The sequence below is a fragment of the Trichogramma pretiosum genome, unplaced genomic scaffold (genome assembly GCF_000599845.2).
Source record: "Trichogramma pretiosum strain Unisexual culture from Peru unplaced genomic scaffold, Tpre_2.0 scaffold71, whole genome shotgun sequence".
NCBI lineage: Eukaryota > Metazoa > Arthropoda > Insecta > Hymenoptera > Trichogrammatidae > Trichogramma > Trichogramma pretiosum.
The window spans coordinates 281,896-306,599 of NW_019640814.1; the positions used below are offsets into that span (position 1 = coordinate 281,896).

Here is a 24,704-nt window from a genome sequence, read left to right on the forward strand (position 1 = left end):
GCGTTCTACGAATAGTATAAGACATGAACAGTATTTCTGAGAAAAGAACTCTTTGTTTTTCGCGGTCAGATTTCGTATTCGGCGGATATGCAGCCGACGACTGACGAGCGAATCCTCGGCCCTCGCACTGGTGGCGGTGGCCGGAGCAACTCGCAAATTGCCGTTGCTCCAAATTCGCGCGAATCTGCGCGCGCGTTTTGCCAGCAGAAATGTTGCTGTTTTACAATGGAGGGGGTCACCGTCTATATGGAGAATCGTTGCGAAAGCTGAGTGCGCGAGGTATCACGACTCCTCTGCTCTGCTGCGAGCTGCTTCTCCAAGTCCAAGTGCCATAACGTGTGCGTGCCCCGACTGGCTGATCCACAGCTAGCTACAACGAGTTTACAATAATAAGTAACAGTCGTTACTCATCTATTCGCTGCGACGCAGAGACGAGGTTCATCGTGTCACGCGATTTAACCATTGACACATCTGTCTAAGCCCCCCTCGAGCTGCCCCCGTGAGTCTCGAGTTTACTGGAGTACTGCACGCAGCACAACACAAGAGCCTACGAGCAAGATCGTCGACTGTTGAGCATCAAGCCGGCGACTCGCCCTCTCTTTTTCTCGCATTTTGAGAAATCTCATCGATCATGGAGGCCCTCATACCGGTCATCAACAAGCTTCAGGATGTCTTCAACGCCGTCGGTGCTGATGCTATTCAACTGCCTCAAATCGTCGTACTTGGCACGCAGGTATACACACACTCTCTCACACCTATGTACCTATACATACCTTTGTTTCTACCCCTACGTATATGCACGTTCGTCTTACTTTTATTTTACTCTGTGTAACGTACTTTTTTTTCCAATTTTGCGCATCTATCCTTTGTAACGTTTATTCCACAATTTTTTCCTTTGCGTAATCGTTCGTCATGGAAATGTTTTTCTTTTCTTTATTCAATGCTTTGTCATACATACCAATCGTTATTATTATTATTATTATTGTCATTAACTAAATTGACAAAACGTTTTCCAACCACTTTATTATTGAACTTGTTCAGAGATAAAAGTGTTTTTTTCAAATTGCTCCTAAAGTATTATTCTTATTGTTTTGCATAATTTCAGAGCTCTGGCAAATCATCTGTTATTGAAAGTCTTGTGGGACGAACATTTTTACCCAGAGGCACTGGTATTGTAACTCGTAGACCATTGGTGCTACAACTGGTGTATACTCCAAAAGATGATAGAGAGTACAGAAATGCCGAAGATGGAACTCTTGATGCAGACGAATGGGGAGTTTTTCTCCATCAAAAAGGGAGAATCTATAAGGATTTTGACGAAATTCGTAAAGAAATTGAAATTGAAACTGATCGGATGGCTGGTGCTAACAAAGGCATTTGCCCTGAACCGATTAATTTGAAAATTTTTTCAAAATCAGTTGTTAATTTGACATTAATTGACTTGCCTGGAATTACCAAAGTTCCTGTAGGAGATCAACCTGAAGATATTGAAGGTCAAATCAGACAGTTGTTATTGAAATACATATGCAATCCAAATTCGATTATTCTAGCTGTCACAACAGCTAACACTGATATGGCTACAAGTGAAAGTTTAAAATTAAGTAAAGATGTTGATCCAGATGGCAGACGAACATTGGCTGTAGTAACCAAATTAGATCTTATGGATGCTGGTGAGTAATAATTTTAAAAAATATTATTATTCTGATGACTAATAAATAACTTGAGACTGTATTGATATATTGATCATTTCAGGTACTGATGCCATTGATATTTTGTGTGGCAGAGTTATTCCTGTTAAATTAGGAATCATTGGTGTAGTAAATCGATCTCAGCAAGATATCATGAATAAAAAAACTATTCAAGATGCTTTAAAAGATGAAGCTGCATTTTTACAGCGCAAATATCCTACATTAGCTAACAGAAACGGAACACCTTATTTGGCAAAAACATTGAATCGTTTGTTAATGCATCATATTAGGGACTGCTTACCAGAATTGAAGGTAGGAAAATTTTAGGATGATAAAAAATGAACCCATGAACTATTGTTAAAATACCCTTTTTTTTTTGCTTTAGACCAGAGTCAATGTTATGGTTTCTCAATTTCAAACATTACTCAATTCTTATGGTGAAGATGTAGGAGATAAAAGTCAAACATTACTTCAAATAATTACTAAATTTGCAAGCAGTTATTGTTCAACTATAGAAGGAACAGCAAGGAATATAGAGACAACAGAGCTGTGTGGAGGTGCTAGAATTTGTTATATATTTCATGAAACTTTTGGCAAAACATTGGACTCCATTCATCCATTGGCTGGATTAACTAAAATGGATATTTTAACTGCCATTCGTAATGCTACTGGCCCTAGGCCTGCTTTGTTTGTGCCCGAAGTTTCTTTTGAGTTGCTGGTTAAAAGGCAAATACGAAGGCTAGAAGAGCCTTCATTACGTTGCGTTGAATTGGTCCACGAAGAAATGCAACGGATAATTCAACATTGTGGTACTGAAGTTCAACAAGAAATGCTACGGTTCCCAAAGCTTCACGAAAGAATCGTCGATGTTGTCACTCAACTTTTACGCCGACGTTTGCCTACAACTAATCAAATGGTAAGATAAACTTTATCAAAAATTCAAATTAAAAATTGAATTCTTCAATATTGAATTGTATGAGCTTGCAGGTTGAAAATATTGTTGCTATTGAATTGGCTTATATCAACACCAAACATCCGGATTTCCACAAAGACGCCGCTCTTGTCTCATCTTTATTAAAAAATGCAGAATTGAACCAACCGAAAAGTAGAAGAAATCTTCCTACTTCCACTCAAGCAGTAAGCAATGCTGTAGCTCCAATAGAAAACGTAAGTAATTGTTGACAATCTGATGTGAGTGCTTTTACCTGATTGAAATTAATCATCATATAAGCAAATATCACATACTAATATAAAAGTACATTGTCTTGGTTTGATGACTGCTTTACGAAAATCATTGGTTGTTTCCTTTTGTGCCATTTCGAGTACTTCCCATACATTTAATTACATTCCATTTTCCTGAACTTTTTGCTTCTATTGTCAAAAACTGCCTTACTAATTTTTATTCAATCCTAAATGCTTTCCTCGTTTACTACTAACCAATCAGAGATCTTACAATCGAGATGACTACAATGCATTTTCGGAGCAGAATAACAAAGACAATAATCAACAAAATCACTGGCTGCTCAGTAATTTGCTACCACAGGGCAAAACAGAGTCAGTTAATTCTACGGATGGATCACCAACGAAAAATCGTGATGGCGCCATTTCGCCGGCCTCTAATCATAGCCCCGATTCCATGGTACTAGCTGTGAGTTCGCCTCAACAAAAACCAGTAAATTTGTTGCCCGAAGTACCTATGCAAACATCGCGTAAGCTCAGCGACAGAGAGCAAAGAGATTGTGAAGTTATTGGTGAGTAATCACGTTTTAAATGTTGAATCATTATATACTATTTTTATTTATAATGCACAATTAATTTATTCAGAGAGGCTCATTAAGTCTTACTTCTACATTGTTCGTAAGTCTATTCAAGATAGCGTACCCAAAGCTGTCATGCATTTCTTAGTAAATTTTGTGAAAGACAATCTTCAGAGCGAGCTTGTCACGCATTTATACAAATCCGACCAAGCGGAATCTTTACTAAATGAAAGTGAACACATTGCGGTTCGACGCCGAGAAGCTGCTGATATGCTCAAAGTAAGCCTTTTATCTCCTAATTTGACGATTTGCATTATGATCATTTGAACATACTTGATGAATTTAATTTTTCTACAGGCGCTCACTCAAGCGGGTCATATCATCAGCGAGATTCGCGAAACGCATATGTGGTAACATGCACCAAAAAGCAACGTTTTCACCGTTTGATTTATATAGAATAGTTTTCAACTTAGCGTATTAACAGTGTGAAAACATGAATTTTTTTAACTGTTAAGTCGTTTCTGTGTTACGAACACTTCTCGCATCTATGTATATTGGTTATTTGTAAATACGTAACATATTTTTACTTTCCACGCGAGCAAAAAAAAAAATTGTGCCAGTCTGATTTACAATCAATTTTTATTATACATTTGTGGCGAAAAGTATATTCGCAAAAAAAATGTTTGATTTCTATGCAAAAAATTTGTTAAATTATGCTATTCACACTGTCGAAAAATATGATGTTGTATATCGAAAGATATTGTAAAACCATGATAATTGCCATACTCACAAACGTATGTGACATACGTACTAATTGAATAAAACTACGATATTATGATACTTAAACCGATGTAGACGATAAAGCGTTCAAGCATTGAATGATAGATTGTTGTGTTTTAACAGTCTCGAGACTCGGTTCCGACAAAATTTTATCGATACAGTCCGAGTGCTCGAGCAAAAGTGGCAGTGCCTCACTATAATTACCATCGTACATTTTCGTCAAAGCCGAGAGTCTCTTTTTCACCGAATTTTGAAGCATAATGTAATACTTGTTGATGTCGGTTTTTTGACCACACGATGTGCACTCTGCGTAACTGCGCGTCGTTTTCCGGCACTTGCCGAAGCATTTTTTGCATTTAAAGTCGAACTTATCGGTGGGTAATTGCATGGGCCAGTCGTTGACACACGCGTCACACTGACAATCAAAGTGATACTTTGCGGCGGTAAATTTACGTCTGGTGTCTCGATCGCTCTCGAGAAAATGTTGTCCGTAGCAATCGAGGACTTCAGCACCTTGTGGTATGAAACGTATCGATCTTACCACGACTGCACCTATGTAAACATACAAATGTCATGAATTTATAAAAAAGCTCACTTTTTTACGAAGCGTACGTACCACAAGGATAAGAATGCCTAACAACGTTCGGATAACAACTATGATTCGTTAAGCTGACCGTACTGTAAATCGCACCACCAACGTTTCTTGGCTCAAAAATTTTGGACGATTCGTCACGTACGTTCTCGACAATTTCATAGGCGTTGCAGTTAATTGCGTGCATACTGTGCAACATGGCCACTGCCAAAGTACGTAGTAAATCCTTATCCGTGCTCGATTTCTCCGTCTCTTCGGCCGAAAGCGACAACGCGTCGATGAAGCATCTGGCCAAAAATATCGACTGGACCGCCCGCTCGAAATTATCCTCCGGCGTAAAATCACCGCCGTGGGTTTTCAAAGCGAACACCGTCTTGTAATCGTCGGGCTTGTACTTTTCCGGGTCCGGAGCCACTGCGTCGATCGGCGTCGCGTCCTCGTCCTCGTGTAGTTTGAGAAAGTCCCGATTGATACCCCGCGTCGAGGATAAATCAGCGTCACCGTTGATGCCGCTCAAAGCAGCGGTAATCACTGTTCTGTATGCCAAAAGTGAACTGGTCCTCTGAAGTTTGTTGATGTGAAAATAATTAAAGATCCTGCACTCAAATCTGTGATATTTATTCCACGACACAGCCCTGCAGTTTTCCGAACAAAATAAAACCTGTAAGCATTAACCATTTAATTATTTGTGGTGTGCATTAGTAGAGAGCATGAAATGCCGTCGATTACCGATCGGCAGTTACGGCAAGGCACCGGAGCGCTGTGGTCCAGTCTCAGCGACGCGTGACAATGGAGACAGTTACGAGCGAGAGCAGCCGTATCGGTGCACCAAGCGAAAGGCCGATCGACGATGACAACGCTGCCGGCTGGGATGTTTCTCCTGGCGTAAAGACACCTTCCTTTGCTCGGATCGTAGACGAGATCTACGGCGTCGGAGGCGCAAGACAAATATTCATGATTCTTGCCTAGCACCGCTGGTACCTCTTTGTCTTCCTGAAATTATTATTTTTTTTTATTCTGGTCTTCGAAAGGTAAGTGTTAAAGGCCCGTTGCACCTGCAACATCCGTACCTGTGAATTTTTCAAGCGAGTCGAGGACGCCACGGTGGGTTTCTGCCTCCTGCTCAAAAAGCGTTTGAACAGCTCTGCTTTTTCGTCTTTAAACCGCTGACTATCCGCCCGGTCAGTTCCGCAGCTCGTCGCCGCGAATCGACTGATCAGCTTCATGGCTTCGTTGACGTGATTCCGGGCCTCTACGTCTTTGCGCATCCCCTTGCAGGCATCGGACAGCAGAAACAAGACGTCCACCGCGTCGTCGCTCTCGTCCCCCCTCGTTATCGAGGCTCTCCTGTCGAGATACAGTCGACAGTCCCGCGCGCAACTCTGGAATCTGCCGGTCGCGTAGGCCTGGCGAGCTCGACGCATCAGGCACTTGAAAAATAGTTCTGAATCCGGGAGCGCGGCCGCCACAGCCCCGGTGAGTTTGTCGTTGTGCTCGCGAGTCAGTTCGTCCGCTTGCTGCATGAGTCGTTCGGCTGATTCGACGTCTTTGCCGTCGAATTCCATTTCTACTGCTATCGGTGCAGGACCAAGAGCCGTTAGGATGTGATCGATCATGGCTCGTCGGTTGTTCTTTCTGCTCGAATCATCGAATTTCTTGCGGAATTCGAGAGACGAGCTCGAGCCTCGAACTCGTGATTCGAAATTTCTGTAGGAGCTGTTGAGACATAATTTTTGCAGACATTACCTATTAGTAACTTGATCAGTTCAGTTATGATACCGCCAAAACAACTGCGCATTCTATTGTTAGACTATCATCTACAAACGGCATTTTTTGAGCAGACAGAATTATCCTAATTGTTCAACGGTCACCCTCGCACGTGTTCTGTCTCAGCCCAAGTATACCGGATCGAACTCGCAGCGCACAACGTTCATTGTTCCATTTCGCCACGTCTGATCTTATTAGTCACATGGTGCACTTCACAAAGTCGAGACGCAAGAGCCAAATCAACGCGAGTTTTCACGAAGCTGTCCTAGGTATGTAGAACTCAATGATATAGAATTTATAATCTATAATCTATTCCCATAAAGTAGCGTTAATAAATCGTGCGGTCGCCGACATCACTGCTCTGGCAATTACAGACATACCGCCGCGTACTGCAATCGCACAGTTCGAATCCCGAAAACTTGGAACGGATTCAAAACGAGTTAATCAACGCGTCCGTTGCAAACGCGCACGAGCGCTTCTCCACTCGCGTGTCACAAATAAACATTCGATGTTCGGAGAATTTATGCACCAATGATTACTCTTAAAGCCAGTTCTGCCGAGTGAATTCGATCGTCAATTTATCACTGCTTTTTTCTTTCTTTCTTTTGAATTGTATACGTGAGGTAGTCGTATTTGTGCGTCGGTCAAAATCAAAGTTTGCTACACGCAAATACACGAGGGTGTGAATTGCACTCACGTGTAAATAAACGAAAAGAACTAAAACTTTGGAAGTATCAAAAAATCGTCGATGGCTCCCCGGGCCTCGTAAAAAAACTGCACAACATTTACCTGCAATTCGAGGATTGACTGCTCATCCTGACTCGCTTTCGCCGAACTTTTCAATCGTTGAGAAAACTATGGTGTATAAGGATCAAGCCTACAACGAAGAAAAAAACAATCGTAGATTACCTCGTTTACTTATGAGCAGTCATGCGCGCGTTCTCGACTCGACTAAATAACACGGCAGCGACCTGGTGCCTAAACTTCTTTCTAAATTTAGATTTTTCTCTCTCTTTCTATTAATACATATATAGTTGATACCGCATGTAGGTGGATTTTACACGTCCGAGGCCTTGGGCTCACTTTTTACGCAAAAGGAGGCACATTGACAACTTGTATGCTTTTCTCTTCATGAAAAGAATATTTTCCCCTTATTACATCGTGCTTAAAAGGTTTCTATTGAGAATGTAGAAACGAAAAGTACCCGATATGTTCTCGCTCCATTCCGTCAAATGTTCGAAACGTAAATTTATTTATCGTGTTGTATTTCGAATTTTTGCAGATGTCAAATTAAAGAATTCTGCAAAGCCTTCGTACGATCATTTTCTTTTTTTGAAGTGACTAGTAGATACAATATATGGTATCGATGTTGATTTATTTTTGTACGTGAATTGCACGGAAAATGCATAGATATACAATCACATAAATTAATTTTAATACAAAGATAAACCAAAAAATTTAAATCGACTCTCAAATGTTGATATTTTCTTTAACAATCAACAAATTTTGACTGATTGGTTTTCTGCGTTAAGTGCCTAACAAATCTAGAAAATTCAATCATAATTAATCCCAGTTTCCACCACTAATTTTCTTTCTACCACACGAATACCTTTCTTTGTAAATCCGCTAATAGTAAAGTAAATATAATTGTATAGTTAATAATCTTAAATAACCCAAAATATAGATACTCGCTTTTAAATATTTAAATAACAACGATTTTAATAACGCATGTTGTTGAACGCATTTTTAATTTCAGTGTCGACTACTCAAGCTTATCTTTTTTTTCATCGTCATAATTAAAACTACAGAAATATGAATTTTGGGAGAACAGAGGGATACGTGGAAAGAAACTTATATTTATTTAAAAATTTCTCGTTTCGTTTCAAAGGCCTGAAAGAAGATACGAGGGTGAGATTTGAAATAATAGTTAAGGTATGAAGAAAAAAATGATCATTTTTTAATTCTTTAACTGTTACAAAAATATTTTGTGTATTCTTGAAAAAAACCATGAAGTATTCGACACGTTCTCTTCTGAAGCTTCCTAAAATATTAATTTTACCATCGTTTTTTGTTTTCTAGAAATTAGGCGCTAAAGTTTGTGAGGATGCAAAATATACTTTAGTAGAAAAACAGTATGAAAATCTATTCGATGGTGAAAATTACTATTCACTAAAGTATATCCTCGATTCGATTGAGGCTAGTGAAGCGCTCGACATCGATAAATATAGGTAAGATATTAACAATAGTTCGAATTCTTATAAACATACTTTATTTTCTTCTGTTTTTAATTTTATTTTTCGATATTTCAGACTCGGAAGAATAGTAACAAATCAGATCAGAAACAAATCAATTAGTTCCGAAGTTCAGATAATTGAATCAGACGATAAAATGATATTAGAACCTATTATTGAATTTTCTCAATCATCAGAAAATTCTATAGGAAATTTTTCAGAAAATTCTGTAGGAAATTTCTCAGAAAATTCTTGGCGGTTTGAAAGCGATGCTACATTAGAGTGAGTTATATTCAAATTAATTAAATTTTTCGGCACATCATTTCGTCCTCGAATCTATATTTTTTGTTTTTACTTTTATCTACTTGCGCGAGATCAATTTATATTGCTCCGATTCGCTCTCTATCAAATGTTGTTACTTGCGTACATTAAAATTTGCTTCAAATCAACAGCGATAGTGAGAAATGGTGGCTTAATTTACCAGAACCAGACTTGATAAAAATCGAAAAATGTCCTGAAACAAAAAGTAGATCCAGACGTGGGTGAGTCTTATTTTAAATGATTTTAACGTACCAACTAAGATGATAATATATCGAAATTATAATTTTTGTATTAATTTCAACTCTTAAGCTCGGATTACTCGCTCGAAGAGAAACGCACGATGATAGCATATTTGGTGGTTAATGACAAAATACGGCACGTGAAGAGCCGAGCGCCTTTTCTGGAAATGCATTGGAACGGGGTAAGTTTTCGCGCCTACTTCAATATTAGCGTTAACAATTTACTAAATTAATCGAGCATTTTTTTAGTACATGAAGCATAGATCAGTAGAGTCCATGCACAACAACTTTAGGCGAACTATCCTCCCAAATATTTCCAAGTTCAATTTACCTGCTGATATAGAAAAAAAATTTAAATTTAGTGGATCTAAATTTTAAACTGAAAATGACAGAAACTTCACAACTTTGTAAATATTTGATGAATATTATTTTATTTAAAAATTCGCGAAGAATTTCACTTATTAATCATGAAAAAATGAAATGAACTTACCAATCTCAATACGAATTCAATTTTTATGTTTATAATACAAGAGGGCGTTTTATCCCAGTCAAGCACATCGCGCACTCGACACTGTGCGCACACACGCGTTTATTCCGTTATCCGAAGTCACTTTGTCGGCTTAGGTTATGTCAAATTTCGAACAGTGTATGCTTCTGCAAACTCGATTCATGTGCATTTTGAAGTTCTTTTATTCGTTGTTTTATTTTTTGACTGGGGTTTGTTTTTATTTACTTGTACAGTAGTGCTTTCATAAAACCAAGTGTTCACATAAAAACATTATGCCACCTAAAAGGCCAAGTAGCCCATCGAAGCAGTCATCTGAAAATAAAAATGTAAATAAGAAGAAAAAGAATGTTCCTGTAAATAATCAAAATAATAATCCTGGATTAAAAGTACCTGGTTCCAATTGGGAAAAGTTTAAGGCAATGCTCGCAGAAAGTGATAAAGGAAGCACAAATAATTCAAGTGTAAAAAAAAAGAATTCACAAAATAACAGAAATATGCTTCCGCGTAATAACGGAAACATGCAGCCACAAAATAATAGAAATATGCAATCACAAAATAAGTCTAATGTTCAGGTAATAAAAAAATTCATTTATTACCTTATTCGTCTAATTAATTTATTGTGCTTATTCGTAACAAATAATTTTGGAAACAAGCAACAGACAACTAATTTAAGTACAAAGGGAAATATTCCACAGGGTCAAACAGCTTCCAATAAATTTGGAATCGCAACAATGGATCATAGGCACAACAAGACCTCAATGGGAACAGATCCAAAAAACAGTGCACCCTATTTGAAAACAAATAACAGAGAGGTAATCAGACTTAATTACTTATATTTCACGTTTACGTTTTATACTTATAATTATTTTTTATTGAAGTTACTGAATACAAGCAAAGGATCCAGTAGTTCATCAAATAATTCAAATAAAGATCAGGATACTACTGGTCTAACTAAAGCTATTGCTATTGACTGTGAAATGGTTGGTATCGGTGACGGAAAGGAAAGTATGTTGGCAAGGGTGTCAATTGTAAATCGTTATGGGCACTGCTTGTACGATACCTTTGTAAAGCCTAGAGAACCAATTGCAGATTTCAGAACTGAAGTAAGTGGAGTGAGGCCTCAAGATTTAAGAAATGGACAAGATTTTGAAACTGTACAAAAAAAAGTCTATGAACTTTTTAAAGGACGAATTCTTGTGGGTCATGCTTTACACAATGATTTGGCAGTTCTATTTATTTCACATCCAAGAAAAATGCTAAGAGATACTGCAAGGTACAAACCATTTCGAAAAGTTACCAATGGCAATACACCTAGTTTAAAAAAACTAGCCGCTGCGCTATTAGGAATCAGTATTCAATCTGGAGAACACAGTTCTGTTGAAGATGCAAGAGCAGCTATGCAAATATATCAAATGCACAAAAAAGAGTGGGAAGCTTCACTTAAGAAAAAAAGAAAATGAAATTTATTTTATTGACATTGTGACAAAGCGTGCCAAAAAGTGAGATGTGACAAAAAAAACTTTGCATTTGTGACATACATTGTAAAATGTATATATAGTTTTATAAATAAAATGTACAATTTTAACGCTAGATCCATAGTAAACTCATTTTAGACCAACTACTTACAGAAAAAATTTTCGACACTGTTGACCAAATTCCGGAAATCCTTTGTTGAATGCGAGATAAAAGTTTATCCAGTGGTTAGCCGCGACGAACAAACGAGTCAAAAGTAAGTGCAATGGCCTTGTTATCAGTGCCGATACAGCCTCGCACGCACCAAGACAGCAAAATAACATGAAATTCACTTGCGGTCAATGAGTATGTATTGAACATATAAATTCTCAGCTCGTTTCGCTAATTGATCTAGTAGTGTTGCAGAAGGCAAATATACGATCGTTTACGCAAGTTGTTTCTATTACTGCTTATTTTTTGCTCTGAACTAGATAAAAAAAAAGGTGCTTTTGATTACATTTCTTTTCTTTAAAATTCAGGATTAATTGTAACAGAAATTTTTTTGTTTCAACTCGTTTCTTTGATTAATTAAAATATCTCTGTAAGCATTCTTTCGAGTCTTTTATTTTCTTGAAAATACATTTCATCATAAATATTGATATAATATCCGTAATAGATTGAATTGTTAACATTTTTTTCTGATGCAATGAATTTGAACTTTGTGTATTCTTCAAGCGTCAGTCTCAGCATTCATACATCAAACTTAATAATGTACTTAATATGCGATATTTTTACCTCTCTGCCAAGTCATTGTTGTGCTCAGTAAATTATAAGATTTGAGCCTTTTATTATAAAAGTAAAAACCATAAAATGTTGTAGTCGTTTAAAAATCGCATTACTTTGAACGTTACAAAGTGTCTTTTAAAACAGAATTATAAAAGTTCGTTAAGCCGTGCTTTTGCATTCATCATTACTGAAATTAAAAAATTTAAATATTATGAAAATTGAAAAAAATTGGAAACATTTTTTGGATTTTTGAAAGAAGTGCCAAGTTTTTGAAGTAATTCTGGAATAAATGTAAATGGGCCTTGGTAAATTAAGTAAGAGAGTTCATTAAAATGCTACGGTTGTCATTGCGAAGTGGCCGATGTCCAAAGAGTCAATGATTTCGAATAACTTTTTTTTTGTAACATACGTAATTGATTTTACATTTGAAACTTTCTAACGTCTTATCGGGAGGAGCTGCGACCAATCGAATTTTTGACTTTCTCCTACCGAATTGTAAATAGCCGATAAAATACACGCGGATGGATCGAGATGGTAGGCAGTTGCTCGTCACGCAGTTGCGCGTATCGCACGATTACAGTCAGTGGAGGCCAAAAAATCAAATCGCAATAGCCGCGAGTTGATAAAATTGACCGATCGATAGAGTTAGCATTAGAGAAATTAGTTAAAGGGCCCAAGGATCAGATCGCACAGCTGGTCTCACTGGAGAATCGAATTCATCACAAATACACATACGGTTAAACATCGTAAATAGCCGAGAAAAGGCCTATACGGCAATCGAAGATAAGGCTCGTTGTGAATTATTCGCATTATATACGTGTGTCGTCGTTGTCGCCAGCTCGAGAGAGAGACGATCATCTTGGCCTATCGAGCAGCTTATCAATTAAAAAAGCATCTTTCTCGCTTTCTCTGTGTAGTCGGCCGTTGGTGGGACGTGGTCGCGACTCATAATACATACTCACTTCCAACTGCTCTCCGTCGTACGTTTTTCAGTTTCAACTAGACTTCCGAATCCAACAAGATGAGAGTAGCTGTCATTGGAGCCGGATCGGCCGGTTTGGCGGCGCTGCACCAGTGCGACCTGGCCAACACGGCCGAGCATCCCGTCGAGGTCGTCGGCTACGAAAAAACCGACAAAGTCGGCGGCACCTGGGTCTACGTGCCCGAGACCGGCAAGGACTCCTACGGCCTGCCGATACACTCGAGCATGTACGACAGCCTGAGGTAAGTCGCTTTCACGAGTCACCAGTCCTTTTTTCGCTTTTTTCTTATTCTGTCTGAGTCGCGTCGAATCGCGTGGCTACGAGCCACGAGCGATGTAACGCAGCTCGATCGCCGAGCCCACGAGTTCACGGCCGTTTTTACATGCCGTACAAAATTGATCCGTCGCGAATTCGATCGAAAGTCGCGTCACGATCTCGTCGAATTGGCCCCGCGCGAGAGCAGCCTTGACCGCGCCTTGTCGTCGGCCATTGAGGCAACGTATGAAAAAAAATTTGATCGACAAAAAAAAAAGAAAGAAAGACCAATAACGAACGATCGCTGTCCTTTCTCCAAGGACCAATCTGCCAAAGGAAGTGATGGGCTATCCTGATTTCCCGATTCCCGAAAACGACAAAAGCTACCTGCACCGTACCGAGATTTTGGAATTCTTGAACAACTACTGCGACCACTTCAAACTGCGAGAAAAGATCAGGGTAAGTTTTCCTGGCTTTGCTCGTACGCAATCGATGCAATTTTCAACTCTACCGATCTTTTATACCTTAGTTCCTGCACAACGTCGAGCTGGTCGAGCCCCTGGAGAACAACAAGTGGCGCCTGAATCTGCGCAATTTGCAGACGAACGAGACCAGCTCCGAAGAATTCGACGCGGTGATGATCTGCAACGGGCACTACTTTGCCCCCTCGCTGGCCAATCTAGCCGGCAAGGACGTGTTCAAAGGCCAGCAATTGCACAGCCACGATTATCGCAAGCCCGAGCCGTTCGCCGACAAGCGAGTCGTCGTGATCGGCGCCGGTCCTTCTGGTAATTTACAGCTTCGCCAATTGCGGCCCCATTCAATATTTCTCTTCAATTTATATCTATACGTACGTATTTATTACAATGCGACGCATTCGTTTGTACAGGCATGGACTTGGCCCTGGAAATCTCGAAGAAGGCTAAGCGCGTCATTCTCAGTCATCACTTGAAGGAGACGATCTTGACCAAGTTCCCCGACAATGTCGTGCAAGTGAGTAATTTTAGGCAGTGACTTTTTGCTTTCGCATCGCAAGTTTTTTAAACCGATCGACTGATTGAATCGACAGAAAGTGGATGTGGCCGAGTTGAAGGAAAACTCAGCCGTGTTCAAGGACGGAAGCGAGGAGGATATCGACATCGTGTTCTACTGCACCGGCTACAAGTACAGCTTCCCGTTCCTGTCGCCCAAGGCCGGGGTGAGCGTCGACTCGAACATGGTCCAGCCGCTGTACAAGCACGTGATCGCCGTGGAGAAGCCGAGCCTCGCCTTCATCGGCCTGCCCTTCTACGTGTGCGCCTTCAGCATGTTCGACCTGCAGGCGCGCTTCGTCCTCAAGTTCTGGACCAAGGAGTGCGAGCTGCCGAGTCGCCAGGCCATGCTCCAGGAGCTCGAGGCCGAGAAGAGGGAGCGCTTCGAGGCCAAGGGCTTCCAGAAGCGTCAGTTCCACATGATGGGCCCGCTCCAGGGCGACTACTACAACGAGCTGGCTCTGGCGGCGAAGCTCGAGCCACTGCCCCCGGTCCTGACCAAGCTCCACAACGAGAGCAGCAATCGATTCCTCGAGGACCTCGTGCACTATCGCGAGGATCGTTATCGCATCATCGACGCCGAGAACTACGTTCAGCTGAATTGATGGGACGTAACGACGACTCCTTATCTACCGTGCAATCGTGTATACGAGTATACACCCATGACCCAAGAGCGCGGATTTCATCTATCCGCGCGTACATGACATTTGCAGCTGTTTATCGGCTTACAAATTCGACAGTTTTAACGATTAATCGAATGTATTAATTATTTTATGACATAAAAATATGTATTATTATTTTAAACGATTCATGTACATAACATTTTAATCGAAACGAGCTCCAATGGCTTTTATTTATATACTCTGCAGTACGCTTATAGATTGAAATTAAAAAAAAACTTGCAACGTCTTATTTGGTTCTGTTGATTCAATTCAAGTGCCCAGCACGAATATAATATAATTGTTCTTTGACGATTCTCTGTTTCTATCGTTCCAATTTTATGCTATTAAGACAACTTCTCCGCTTCTACATGCATGAGTGTATGTATATACGTGAGTTTGCGTCTCGTCTCGCTTGTATATCTGTGCGTTTTACCGCAAATCAACATTTTACGTTTCGCGTAATCTCGAGATTTAAATTAATTTCTCGCCACGTGCGGTGTACGATAAGTTTGAAAAAAAATTGTCGTTGATGATTTTTTTTTTTAATTAGTGATTGCAGTCATGGGTTCGACGCGGTCGCGCCATTCTCGATCGTTTGACATTTTACTCGCATGCTTGAACGATGATCGTCGAAAATGAGTCGTTGTCTTTTTTAAGTAATGAGATTTCTGAAACTTCGAATAGTCGCAGTAAACACGTGTAGCGAGTTTTCTATATTGAGGACGAAAGCGTGTGCTGGAAGGCAATTAACCGATTCGAACTGCATCAGACCGCCGTCATCGAAGGCGACGACGACGACGACGACAAAGAAGAAGAAATCGATGCGCGCGTAAATAATAAGCCTCGAGATCGGGATTACGTGAAAACTGCGCTTCGTAACGACTCGTGCTCGCGCTCGCTCGGTGCGTACACGCGCGTTTGTAATTCTACACGTTGTAAGGTGTACAAACAAACAAACTCGGTTATATGTAGATGAGCGGAGAAAATGAAAATCGTAGATAGTTTTATCGTTCACGCGGGCTTCGTTACGTCGCGTGTAAACACTCGATCGATCGCTTTGTCAATGTGTCAATAATTGTGAGCTCAGCTGGTCGACGACGAGAAAAGGTAAATATGTAATCGATAGAAGTAAAAATTCCGTCGAATTAATTCGTAATGGTTGGAAATCGGGTCTATTATATTCGTACGATTGCGCAATGCCTCATTATATTTGTCAGCGAGTGGAAATTATACTCGATGGTCTATCGTCGACGACGACTCGCGCGAGTTCGGCGCGAGAGAAAAAAAATTAGTCCTATATGTATGTAGCTTAGAGAGCAGCAGCGATGCGCGACTTACACGATGCAGATTCATGGCTCTATATGGAGCCAGAGATACCGATACTTTTGCTTAACCGGTTGCTACCAGTTTCGTTTGGCGATATTATAGTCTATGCGTCGTACTGCGCGTCTCGTGCATCGACGGTGGCTGCGTGCAATGTTGTGCTATACGTATTGGCTCGATTCGCGCGCGCCTCTATTGCCTCGATGTACGACGACGCCTCGTGTGCACGCATCGCCGCCAGTAATTATACTCGATGATCGACGCGCGACGTCTCTGTAAAAGAGAGACGATGCAACGAAATTTTCATCGCGACGTATATAGCCTTGCCAACTAGTTGCGGCTGCGGAACGTCTCAGCGAGTAGCATATCGTGATACTTGATTCGGCGAGGCGCATCGACACTTTAACAACGGACGATCGCGCGTCTAATTTGTATTTGTGCAGGGACGCACTCGACGAGCCGAAATGCCGTCAAATGGGGAGCCGACGACGAGAGCAATCTCATTCTCGTTTTTACTCTCTTCGCTGACTGCAGCAAAAGCAGCAGCCAATTAACGCCGCAATTACACCCACGCATGTCTGCGCCACTCATCTCTATAACGCAGACGACGAGAGCTCAATCGAGTCTGCGCCAGATGCTATTTAGCATAAAACGCGCTGCGATCCAAGATGCGAAAAAAAGCGTCATTAATTCCTCGCTCTCTCTCTCTCTCTCTCTCTCTCTCTCTCTCTCTCTCTCTCTCTCGTGTTTTAACAAGTGCGCCTATCTGATATAGTTGCGCGTGCCTTTGACTTGTTTACATTGATATATCACTGCACTGTCTCTGTGTTACGCGCTCGTTGATTCTTCTTCGCCTCCTACCTCGCGTTCTTCTCCACTTTTTTCTATCTTTCAATTACTTATTGACGCTCGAATATCGGCCACCCAACTCAACCTATTATTCTACATATTTTGCAATATGTGCCATTAAAACAAGGTAATCGGACCGATCTTGTTGACGTTATTGCATCGATCGCAAGGGTGAGAACGGCATTTATCGATGATCTACAACAACCGATCGGCCTGTAGCGACGACTCGACCGATGAGCAACTAATCGAATGTCACTTTTCCATCCGAGTCGAAACTATATCAATTACTATCCACGAACTACTATCGACATCTTCGACTCAATCGACTCAATTTCATAAGCGCATTTTCTTTTGACGTATTTAGCTTCATTCAGCGATGATGCAATTTCATGCGTAGAGTAACCCGAGTTTTTATCATGGTACCCGCATGTCACTACGAAAGGCTCGAACTGTCGCGTTTGGAACAGAACAGTGTTTTTTTTGAAAAATACCGAGCCTACAGTCGACCGAGAGAGAAAAAATCGTTTGTTTGTTCGACGCATGGATTAGAAGCGCATTTTTGCCTTCAGCGCGGAGTGGAGGTCGATATACTCGCGGAAACTATTAATAAGCGCCGAGTTTTCGAATGGAAATATGTATCTCTCGTCGTTCCGGGAAAATGAGAGCGATTTATAGAACGTGGAAAACAATGCAGATCGTTGATATCGAGCGGAGCTGGCGTTGTTTTTTCGCGCGATCCTCGACGCCGCCGGCCATGCGCGCATTCCTGCAGCTTGCGATGAACTTCTCGTGTTAATAGCTCGTGCCTCTGTGTTACGTCTTTTCGCACAAACGCGTACTATTTTTCGACTCGATGTATCAGGAGCCGCCCTTTGCCATTAGGTACGAGGCGACCGATCGCCAACAAAGTCAAAAAAGGAGCAATGGACTGGGAGAACGAGATGCGCAACGAAATGAAAACGTGTACGCAGGAAGGAGCCGTCGAGTGGCAGGAGACGCGTCGGTTGAGACGAGAGCAAAGAAAGAGAGCAAAAAAGAAAGAAAGAAAGAAAAGAGCCGTGAAAGAGGAATATCTCGGCGAAACGCCGAGTTTTGTAACAAAACGCGCGCGAGCAGCAAAGTCTCTCGTGCGTTCGTTTCTGCGAGGAGTAGGTGTACACATTGTGAATATTGGCGGGGAGTAGTATAGTAAAGAGAACCGAGAAAGAGAGACGGAGCGGAGCAGAGAGAGAGAGAGAGAGAGAAAAAGTCCGAGAGCAACGCAATTCTCCGATCGTCGTATAATACGTTATACTACGGCACGAGGCGCCGCCGCCGCCGATCGCAGCACTCGTCTTTCGCTACTCGGCTAAGTCGCGACTGCTGAGGAGAATTACGTACGCACGGCGACGGGCAGACTCGCTTTTCCTTTCTGCGTCCGTGCAGCGCGCGCTTGGCATCGCTTTTTCCCGCGCCGGAGATCATGAGTAGAGCTTGACGAGAAGAAAGACGCCCTCGCGGCTGCGCCTTTTTCACCGCCGCAGCTTGTCAACTGGTAAGTCCGACGCCAAATTTTTTTTACCCTCTCGATTTTCCGCATTCGACGCGTGTGAGAGTGTGCCCGGCAAAAAAAATTCAGTTTCTGCTTTCAAGCTCCATGCTGACATGCAAGTGTACAGGCGCGACTCGATCTAAATTTGAAATCCTACGCGCCCGGCCTCGTCGCTCTTTTTTTTTTTTTTTAATAACGCAAAACTGTCTGATAATATATACACGATGCGATTGACTCGACACTCGCCGCTTCGGCCCGATTACGTACTTTTTTTCACGCACTATATTGGTTTTCTAAATGTTTTTCATTCATTCGCACAATCATTTTTGAATAAATTCTTTAATCTTATCGTGACTCGGTGCGATATTATAATACTTGTAATTTCATTTTTGCTACACGCTGACGTTTTACATCGTGCATACGAAGAAAAAACTTTGGCGCGTTTCAACTTTATGCTAATTTGCAGCTAGTCCGCGAGTTCAGTTGACTCTCGGTAAACACGCGAAAAATAGTATATAGTTACCGTTGACCGTTGACAGTTGCCGCGCGTACGAGTCGCTCGTTTTGCGGTCACACTTTACTTTCGGACGAAAACATCATAGCGAAGATTCGCCAATAATGTTAGATTAATGTAGCTTAAAAAAACGGGTTTGAATATTTCGTGCTCGTTCACGCTCGAGTCTCGAGTCTCATCACGTGTTCTCCCCGTTTATTCGTACATCATGTGAATGAAAGACGAGAGAGAGAGAAAAAAAATAAGAAATTGATATGTATTTAGCAGGGAAATCAATCGAGCGTAGAGTATATTTTTGTAAAACCGTTCGTTAGTATTTAATTGATTCGGAGAATGCAGAGAATTGGCGCGCTAAAAGCAAAAAAACCCACGCGTCGGCGGCTTCGGGGCTAACAGACATGTATACGCGCATCGCTCCGAAAACATCGCGGCTATATCATATCGACGACTATACACACACACACATACACAGTGGAGTCATTATGTGTAGGAAATATAAATTGGACGTGCTCGAATGCGAACGCATGTCGCGTGTTCGTCGCTGACAACAAAAAAAGTGCAATCGTGCGCACGATGGTCGATATAGAAAATTTGCATGTGCACACGTAAAAATCAGCTGAGAAGAAGTGTGCAAACACACGTGCGCGAGAGAACGAAAGAGTCTCCCGTCTACTACGGCATGTTCATTATAGGAAATCGCTCTCGAGTCGCGCGAGCTATAAAAAAACCTCAAGTGAGCGATTAGAAACGAATCGAGCAGTAATCGTCCGTCGATACATGTGCAGTTGCACATCGACTCTACGGAGCTCGACCCAATGAACTAGATCCATGCAGACAGAGACGCGCTACGGGGATAAGCTCGCGAGCTGCGGTGTAGCGCCTTCAACCACCTTCGGGGCTACCCGTCTTTCCTCGCAAATTCCCTGTTCCCGATTCTGCGCGCTGCAGTCTGCCTGTCAGTCGGTCGGTCGGTCGGTGGCGGAGCGCAGTAGTGCAGAGTGCAGAGTGCACCGTGTACAGTATACACAGACGGCGGGTCAGAGTGTGTCGCGGGGGGCGCCCCGTCGTCGCTCGCTCAGCTCTCAGCTGATCCGTCGTCGAGCGCGAGAATATAATGCTCGAAGGTATATATAGTGTGCAACAATAGCTCGCGTTCCGTCGTTCGGCCGTCGAGCTGTTGCGTGGGGGGCGGGGGCGTTTACGTATCAGGTCGATAACCCACATCGAGCAGAGCTACTACTGCTGCTACTACTTTATGTTCGCGGCACGCATGTCTCGCGCAAATTCGAGCAATTTTCGTCGACTCGTCGATCGACCAAGTAAACATTGGATTCTCGTTTGCCGCTGACGCTCGCTCGCTCGCTATATAGACTTCTTCGCCCAATAATTGCCATGCTGCTCCCGATAATATTGATTATGTGCATTTAATTGTCGCGAAACAGATAATCTCGCTGAGATAAGAGGGGAAGAAAGAAAAAGCTCGCAAGCTCCAAGTGGACCGGATCCAATTTCCCGACATCGACCGAACCACAGAGAGACCAAAATGAAGAAGGACATCGACAGCTTCGGAAAGTATCAATTCTACATCTACACCCTCATCACCTTGCCGCTCATACTCTCGGCGGGCTTTACGCTCGACTATGTGTTTACCGCTGGAGAAGTCAAGTACAGGTGCGTAGACGTTTAATAACAACAACGACATAATAACGCGTTAACATGCACATACACTTCTTGGCTTACGTGCATAATCGACGACGTTGGCTCGGCTCTTTATTGTGTGCATTTACGAGTTCGACGAAGCGGAACATCGCTGACTTTTTTTTTCCTTACTCGCTCGAACTAAACGGACATCGCGCGGTATTTGCCATAACGACGCTTTTTATTTACTGAAAACATATTTTTCTTGAACGATTATCGACGCGATTAAATAATGCACTCGATTGTTGACGGACGGCAAATAGGCGTAGCGGAAAAATCGTTCTTTTTTTTTGTCTATCTTTCTCCTTCTTTTTTTTTCTCTCGCGGCCTCGAGAGTTAATGCGCTCGAGTTGTATACGTGTTTCGGCCCATCAGGTGCAAGATCCCGGAATGCGAGGACTTGGGCAGCGCGACGCAGCTCCGAGGCATGAGCTGGCTCAACAACTCGCAGTCCTTGACCGAGAACTGCAAGCGCTACTCGGTGAGCAGCTTCAAGAGCGAGACCAACTGCTCGGCGCCGGGCTTCTTCGATCACAACAAGACCGAGATATGCAACGAGTGGGTCTACGACCCCGACGAGGTCACCATTCACAACGAGGTAATATAAGTATTACCTCGAGCTCGTCTGCGCGGCAAGCTCGGATCATTTTCACTTTTTTAACGAAATTTTATTTTGCGCCGTCCGCAGTGGGACATCAGCTGCGACTCGAATCGCTGGAAGCTCACGCTCATCGGGACCATCAACAACTTGGGCCAACTGGTCGGTTTGACCTTCGCCTCGACCCTCTCGGACAAGTAATGGCTCATTACATTTCTTTACGATTCCAATATTATACAATAATTGCAATTGTCGATTTGTTGCGCCGCAGGTACGGCAGACGGACTGTATTGACGAGCATAACATTCCTGACCGGTATAAGCGGCCTCATACATTCTTTCTCCGTCAATTACTGGATGTTCGTTGCCTTTGAATTCATCGACGCGTGTTTCGCTGCCGGCATTTACAGCGCTTGCTTCATTTACGGTAACTTTTCTTTTCATACATGAAATACAAGAAACCAAACTACTTAAATATATCAGGAAAAATTCAATTCATAGAAAAAAAATCATACCTCATGAAATGAGATTTTCGTGATATATGTGACGTGAGCTCTAATTATGTTGTTTACGCGGAATATCTCATGCTCCTTTTTTTATCGCAGCTATGGAAATGACCGGCGTCGAGCAGAGGGTAGTAGGTAGCACCTTCATATCGTGTATCTATGCCGTCGGTGAAATATGGCTTGGCCTGGTAGCCAAGTGGACGCGTAATTGGCGAGTGCTCATGAGAGTCATTTACGGGCCTGGCCTGCTCGTCATCGCACTCATGTATCTGCTGCCAGAATCGGTCAGGTAATTGTCAAACTCTATGATGCTCGACTAATTTAATCCTTCTACTTTCACTACATTTTTCCTTTCTTCTTTTGTCAGGTGGCTCCTCGCTAACGACAAGCGCGACAGGGCCGAAAAAGTTTACCGAAAAATGGCCAAAGTCAATAAGCTCGACATAAGCGAGGAGGCGTTCATCGAATTGAAAAATATAAACGACGAAAAAGAGAAGGAAAACGGAGACACGAAGAAGGACACGAGCAAGAGCGAGGACGAGTCGGTGGCGGCGGATTCGAGTCCCGCTAAAAAGGCCGAGCCCAACATAACCCAGATCCGTCACAGCCCCAAGATCTTGACTCGGCTGCTCATCTGCTCGTTCTGCTGGCTCACCAACACCTTCGTCTATTACGGCCTGTCCCTCAACTCGACTGAGTTCGGCCAGGGCGACAAGTACATCAACTTCATCCTCGTGGTCGCCATCGAGATTCCCGGCAACATCTTCGTCTATCCGCTGCTCAACTCGATCGGCCGCAAAGCGACCCTCTGCGGGGCCTTCGTCTTCAGCGGCGTCTTCTGTCTGCTCATTCAGTTCGTGCCCAGCTACGGAATGTGGCACTGGGTCGCCCTGGCCCTCTACGTCTGCGGCAAGGGCTGCATCACCATGGCCTTCTCGACGTCCTACGTCTACACGACCGAGCTCTTCCCCACGACCTTGAGGCACTCGCTCCTCGGCATTTGCAGCATGACCGGCAGGGTCGGCTCGATTTTGGCGCCTCAAACTCCTCTACTGGTAATTTTGCCATTTTAGCTTGAACTCGAAATTACGAAAAACGGTCTACTCGAATTTTTTTTTCTCCCAGGCCAAGTACATCTACGACGGCCTGCCACTGCTGCTATTCGGCGCCATGAGTCTGACAGCGGGTATGCTGACGCTGAGCTTCCCCGAAACCCTTGGTACAAAACTGCCCGACACTTTGGAGGAAGCCGAACGCATCGGTCAGAAGAATCCCGACGAAAAAGCAACGTCCGACCACAATGGCTCGTCGACGTTGTCACCTGCGTGATTATTCCAATTTTTATCTTATTTCCCAAATTCGTTCGACGCCAAAACCACTAGCGCATTAAGTTTCAGCAACTTAAAAAATCATTTTCATATTTAGCTACGAATAGGGACCAAAATATTATTCAAGATCCAGGCGTCGGATCGTCACTGCGAAAACGTATTATGATTTTGTAATGAAAGTGTCAAAGCTCTTAATAAGTTCTTTGAATTTATCTTTAGCAATGAATCAGTGTGGCTGGATGAGTTCAATAATGTCTATTGTAAATTATTCATTTTATTTGTCACCGCACATGAGGCATAAATTAAGTGTATGTCATATTTTGATAGCTTAACCAAGCTTACGTCGTAACTCATGCGCAGGACATTCAATTGTACATTGTTTATACTTTGCTCTTGTCAACAAAATCACCCGTCGACTCACTCGATGTTTATATCATTGATATATAATTTAGTTGGTGAGCTGGCTATGAAATTTTGCACCTAACTTTGATGATTGCAAAATATGTTACAGTATTAACTTAATTCTTGATTTATCAAAACTGAGCGCTCAGTTTTTTATTTAATTTTTTTCATTTGTATTTATACTTCATTTTCATGTACGTTTTTACTCAATACATAAGTTAATGAAAAAAAAATAGCTTTTAATCGTTGATCGGTACAAAGTTTAATCGTTATTTCATTTTAACGAAAAAACAAACAAAATAATGATACTTTATAAAATATTGTGATGATGCATTTTATTAGCGTTAATCGCAATTTTTTATAGTCTGTTACTTTTTGACTATCTTTACAAACATTCCGATGATTTTACAATGCTACTTGATGATTATGTTTTATACTACAAATATAATGACTGTTTACGAGAAAAAATCATAATATAAAAAAGTATATTTATTCAAAGTGTCAATACTGAAAATGATTGTTGTAAGATATAAAAATAAATATAAATTTTCTTAATCAACATTTCTTTCTTACCTTTACGATCGAAGTCGAAAAATATTTTGTGATATTTTTTTGCATATGTGCTTGAGAGAAAATTATACAATTAAGCTCTCTCTAAAATTAGTAACAAATAAACACAAATGATCAGATAAACTCACATTTTTTCTCATGAATAAATAAGAAAATATTTAATTATTTTTTAAATTCATTTGATAAATAAACCAGCACTATCGTCTAGTTTTGTTATATGGTCGTGAAAATCAGTTAATATCGATGTATCATAACATCAAATCACTCAAAATATTTCTCAAATTGTTAATATGTTTTATTATATTTGCCTCGAATAGAGTAGATCCATGAAAAC

General features: G+C 41.7%; 6 protein-coding genes across 13 annotated transcripts; 5 read left to right on the forward strand and 1 right to left on the reverse strand.

Annotated features, from left to right (window-relative positions):
• The first annotated feature begins 238 nt into the window (after positions 1-238).
• LOC106657707 (dynamin-1-like protein) lies at positions 239-4,291 on the forward strand. Of its 3 annotated transcripts, none has more exons than XM_014379363.2 (8): positions 239-733; positions 1,106-1,670; positions 1,753-2,000; positions 2,074-2,604; positions 2,676-2,855; positions 3,133-3,439; positions 3,513-3,724; positions 3,803-4,291. In XM_014379363.2, exons 1-8 carry the CDS (start codon positions 632-634, stop codon positions 3,857-3,859), a joined length of 2,202 nt encoding a protein of 733 aa, XP_014234849.1. In that variant the 5' UTR covers positions 239-631; the 3' UTR covers positions 3,860-4,291. The 3 variants fall into 3 exon arrangements, with proteins under 3 accessions (XP_014234849.1, XP_014234850.1, XP_014234851.1); XM_014379364.2 differs by having other exon boundaries at positions 3,175-3,439; XM_014379365.2 differs by having other exon boundaries at positions 242-733; positions 3,232-3,439.
• On the reverse strand, positions 4,276-7,451 carry LOC106657668 (SET and MYND domain-containing protein 4-like). Its single transcript, XM_014379289.2, has 5 exons — positions 7,374-7,451; positions 5,888-6,533; positions 5,547-5,810; positions 4,842-5,478; positions 4,276-4,777 (listed from the first exon to the last, which is right to left on the reverse strand). The coding sequence occupies exons 1-5, from the start codon at positions 7,397-7,399 to the stop codon at positions 4,287-4,289; spliced, it is 2,064 nt and encodes a 687-aa protein (XP_014234775.2). The 5' UTR covers positions 7,400-7,451; the 3' UTR covers positions 4,276-4,286.
• Positions 6,472-9,825, forward strand: LOC106657710. 2 transcript variants are annotated; one of them, XM_014379371.2, is made up of 7 exons: positions 6,472-6,853; positions 8,341-8,516; positions 8,664-8,812; positions 8,894-9,097; positions 9,268-9,357; positions 9,446-9,557; positions 9,625-9,825. In XM_014379371.2, exons 2-7 carry the CDS (start codon positions 8,397-8,399, stop codon positions 9,751-9,753), a joined length of 804 nt encoding a protein of 267 aa, XP_014234857.1. In that variant the 5' UTR covers positions 6,472-6,853; positions 8,341-8,396; the 3' UTR covers positions 9,754-9,825. The 2 variants fall into 2 exon arrangements, with proteins under 2 accessions (XP_014234857.1, XP_014234858.1); XM_014379372.2 differs by lacking the exon at positions 6,472-6,853 and having other exon boundaries at positions 8,254-8,516.
• A 133-nt stretch (positions 9,826-9,958) lies between these two features.
• Positions 9,959-11,483, forward strand: LOC106657709 (RNA exonuclease 4). 4 transcript variants are annotated; one of them, XM_014379368.2, is made up of 3 exons: positions 9,960-10,455; positions 10,564-10,695; positions 10,762-11,482. In XM_014379368.2, the coding sequence occupies exons 1-3, from the start codon at positions 10,156-10,158 to the stop codon at positions 11,341-11,343; spliced, it is 1,014 nt and encodes a 337-aa protein (XP_014234854.1). In that variant the 5' UTR covers positions 9,960-10,155; the 3' UTR covers positions 11,344-11,482. The 4 variants fall into 4 exon arrangements, with proteins under 4 accessions (XP_014234852.1, XP_014234854.1, XP_014234853.1 ...); XM_014379367.2 differs by having other exon boundaries at positions 9,961-10,455; positions 10,537-10,695; XM_014379369.2 differs by having other exon boundaries at positions 9,961-10,455; positions 10,579-10,695.
• A 1,168-nt stretch (positions 11,484-12,651) lies between these two features.
• Positions 12,652-15,295, forward strand: LOC106657683 (flavin-containing monooxygenase FMO GS-OX5-like). The gene is made up of 5 exons (XM_014379310.2): positions 12,652-13,345; positions 13,680-13,818; positions 13,889-14,147; positions 14,249-14,352; positions 14,429-15,295. Exons 1-5 carry the CDS (start codon positions 13,143-13,145, stop codon positions 14,993-14,995), a joined length of 1,272 nt encoding a protein of 423 aa, XP_014234796.1. The 5' UTR covers positions 12,652-13,142; the 3' UTR covers positions 14,996-15,295.
• Positions 15,296-16,053: 758 nt separating this feature from the next.
• LOC106657674 (organic cation transporter protein-like) lies at positions 16,054-24,355 on the forward strand. 2 transcript variants are annotated; one of them, XM_014379299.2, is made up of 8 exons: positions 16,054-16,159; positions 20,712-20,940; positions 21,343-21,565; positions 21,656-21,762; positions 21,837-21,991; positions 22,170-22,359; positions 22,438-23,125; positions 23,196-24,355. In XM_014379299.2, the coding sequence occupies exons 2-8, from the start codon at positions 20,813-20,815 to the stop codon at positions 23,397-23,399; spliced, it is 1,695 nt and encodes a 564-aa protein (XP_014234785.1). In that variant the 5' UTR covers positions 16,054-16,159; positions 20,712-20,812; the 3' UTR covers positions 23,400-24,355. The 2 variants fall into 2 exon arrangements, with proteins under 2 accessions (XP_014234785.1, XP_014234786.1); XM_014379300.2 differs by lacking the exon at positions 16,054-16,159 and adding an exon at positions 18,553-18,758.
• The last annotated feature ends 349 nt before the right edge of the window (positions 24,356-24,704 follow it).

Bases quoted from the DNA above. Each gene is read 5' to 3' on its own strand.
- LOC106657707 (XM_014379363.2), top strand. From the start codon at position 632: ATGGAGGCCCTCATACCGGTCATCAACAAGCTTCAGGATGTCTTCAAC. The intron at 2,856-3,132 runs GTAAGTAATTGT...CTAACCAATCAG, and splicing joins CTGTAGCTCCAATAGAAAAC to AGATCTTACAATCGAGATGA. The intron at 3,725-3,802 runs GTAAGCCTTTTA...ATTTTTCTACAG, and splicing joins AAGCTGCTGATATGCTCAAA to GCGCTCACTCAAGCGGGTCA.
- LOC106657668 (XM_014379289.2), bottom strand. From the start codon at position 7,399: ATGAGCAGTCAATCCTCGAATTGCAG. The intron at 5,811-5,887 runs GTACGGATGTTG...TAATAATTTCAG, and splicing joins CTCGCTTGAAAAATTCACAG to GAAGACAAAGAGGTACCAGC. The intron at 5,479-5,546 runs GTAATCGACGGC...TAATGCTTACAG, and splicing joins CTTGCCGTAACTGCCGATCG to GTTTTATTTTGTTCGGAAAA.
- LOC106657710 (XM_014379371.2), top strand. From the start codon at position 8,397: ATGAATTTTGGGAGAACAGAGGGATACGTGGAAAGAAACTTATATTTA. The intron at 9,358-9,445 runs GTGAGTCTTATT...TCAACTCTTAAG, and splicing joins AAAAGTAGATCCAGACGTGG to CTCGGATTACTCGCTCGAAG. The intron at 9,558-9,624 runs GTAAGTTTTCGC...GCATTTTTTTAG, and splicing joins TGGAAATGCATTGGAACGGG to TACATGAAGCATAGATCAGT.
- LOC106657709 (XM_014379366.2), top strand. From the start codon at position 10,156: ATGCCACCTAAAAGGCCAAGTAGCCCATCGAAGCAGTCATCTGAAAAT. The intron at 10,696-10,761 runs GTAATCAGACTT...TTTTTATTGAAG, and splicing joins TGAAAACAAATAACAGAGAG to TTACTGAATACAAGCAAAGG.
- LOC106657683 (XM_014379310.2), top strand. From the start codon at position 13,143: ATGAGAGTAGCTGTCATTGGAGCCGGATCGGCCGGTTTGGCGGCGCTG. The intron at 13,819-13,888 runs GTAAGTTTTCCT...TTTATACCTTAG, and splicing joins AACTGCGAGAAAAGATCAGG to TTCCTGCACAACGTCGAGCT. The intron at 14,353-14,428 runs GTGAGTAATTTT...TTGAATCGACAG, and splicing joins TCCCCGACAATGTCGTGCAA to AAAGTGGATGTGGCCGAGTT.
- LOC106657674 (XM_014379299.2), top strand. From the start codon at position 20,813: ATGAAGAAGGACATCGACAGCTTCGGAAAGTATCAATTCTACATCTAC. The intron at 21,992-22,169 runs GTAACTTTTCTT...TTTTTATCGCAG, and splicing joins CAGCGCTTGCTTCATTTACG to CTATGGAAATGACCGGCGTC. The intron at 23,126-23,195 runs GTAATTTTGCCA...TTTTTCTCCCAG, and splicing joins CGCCTCAAACTCCTCTACTG to GCCAAGTACATCTACGACGG.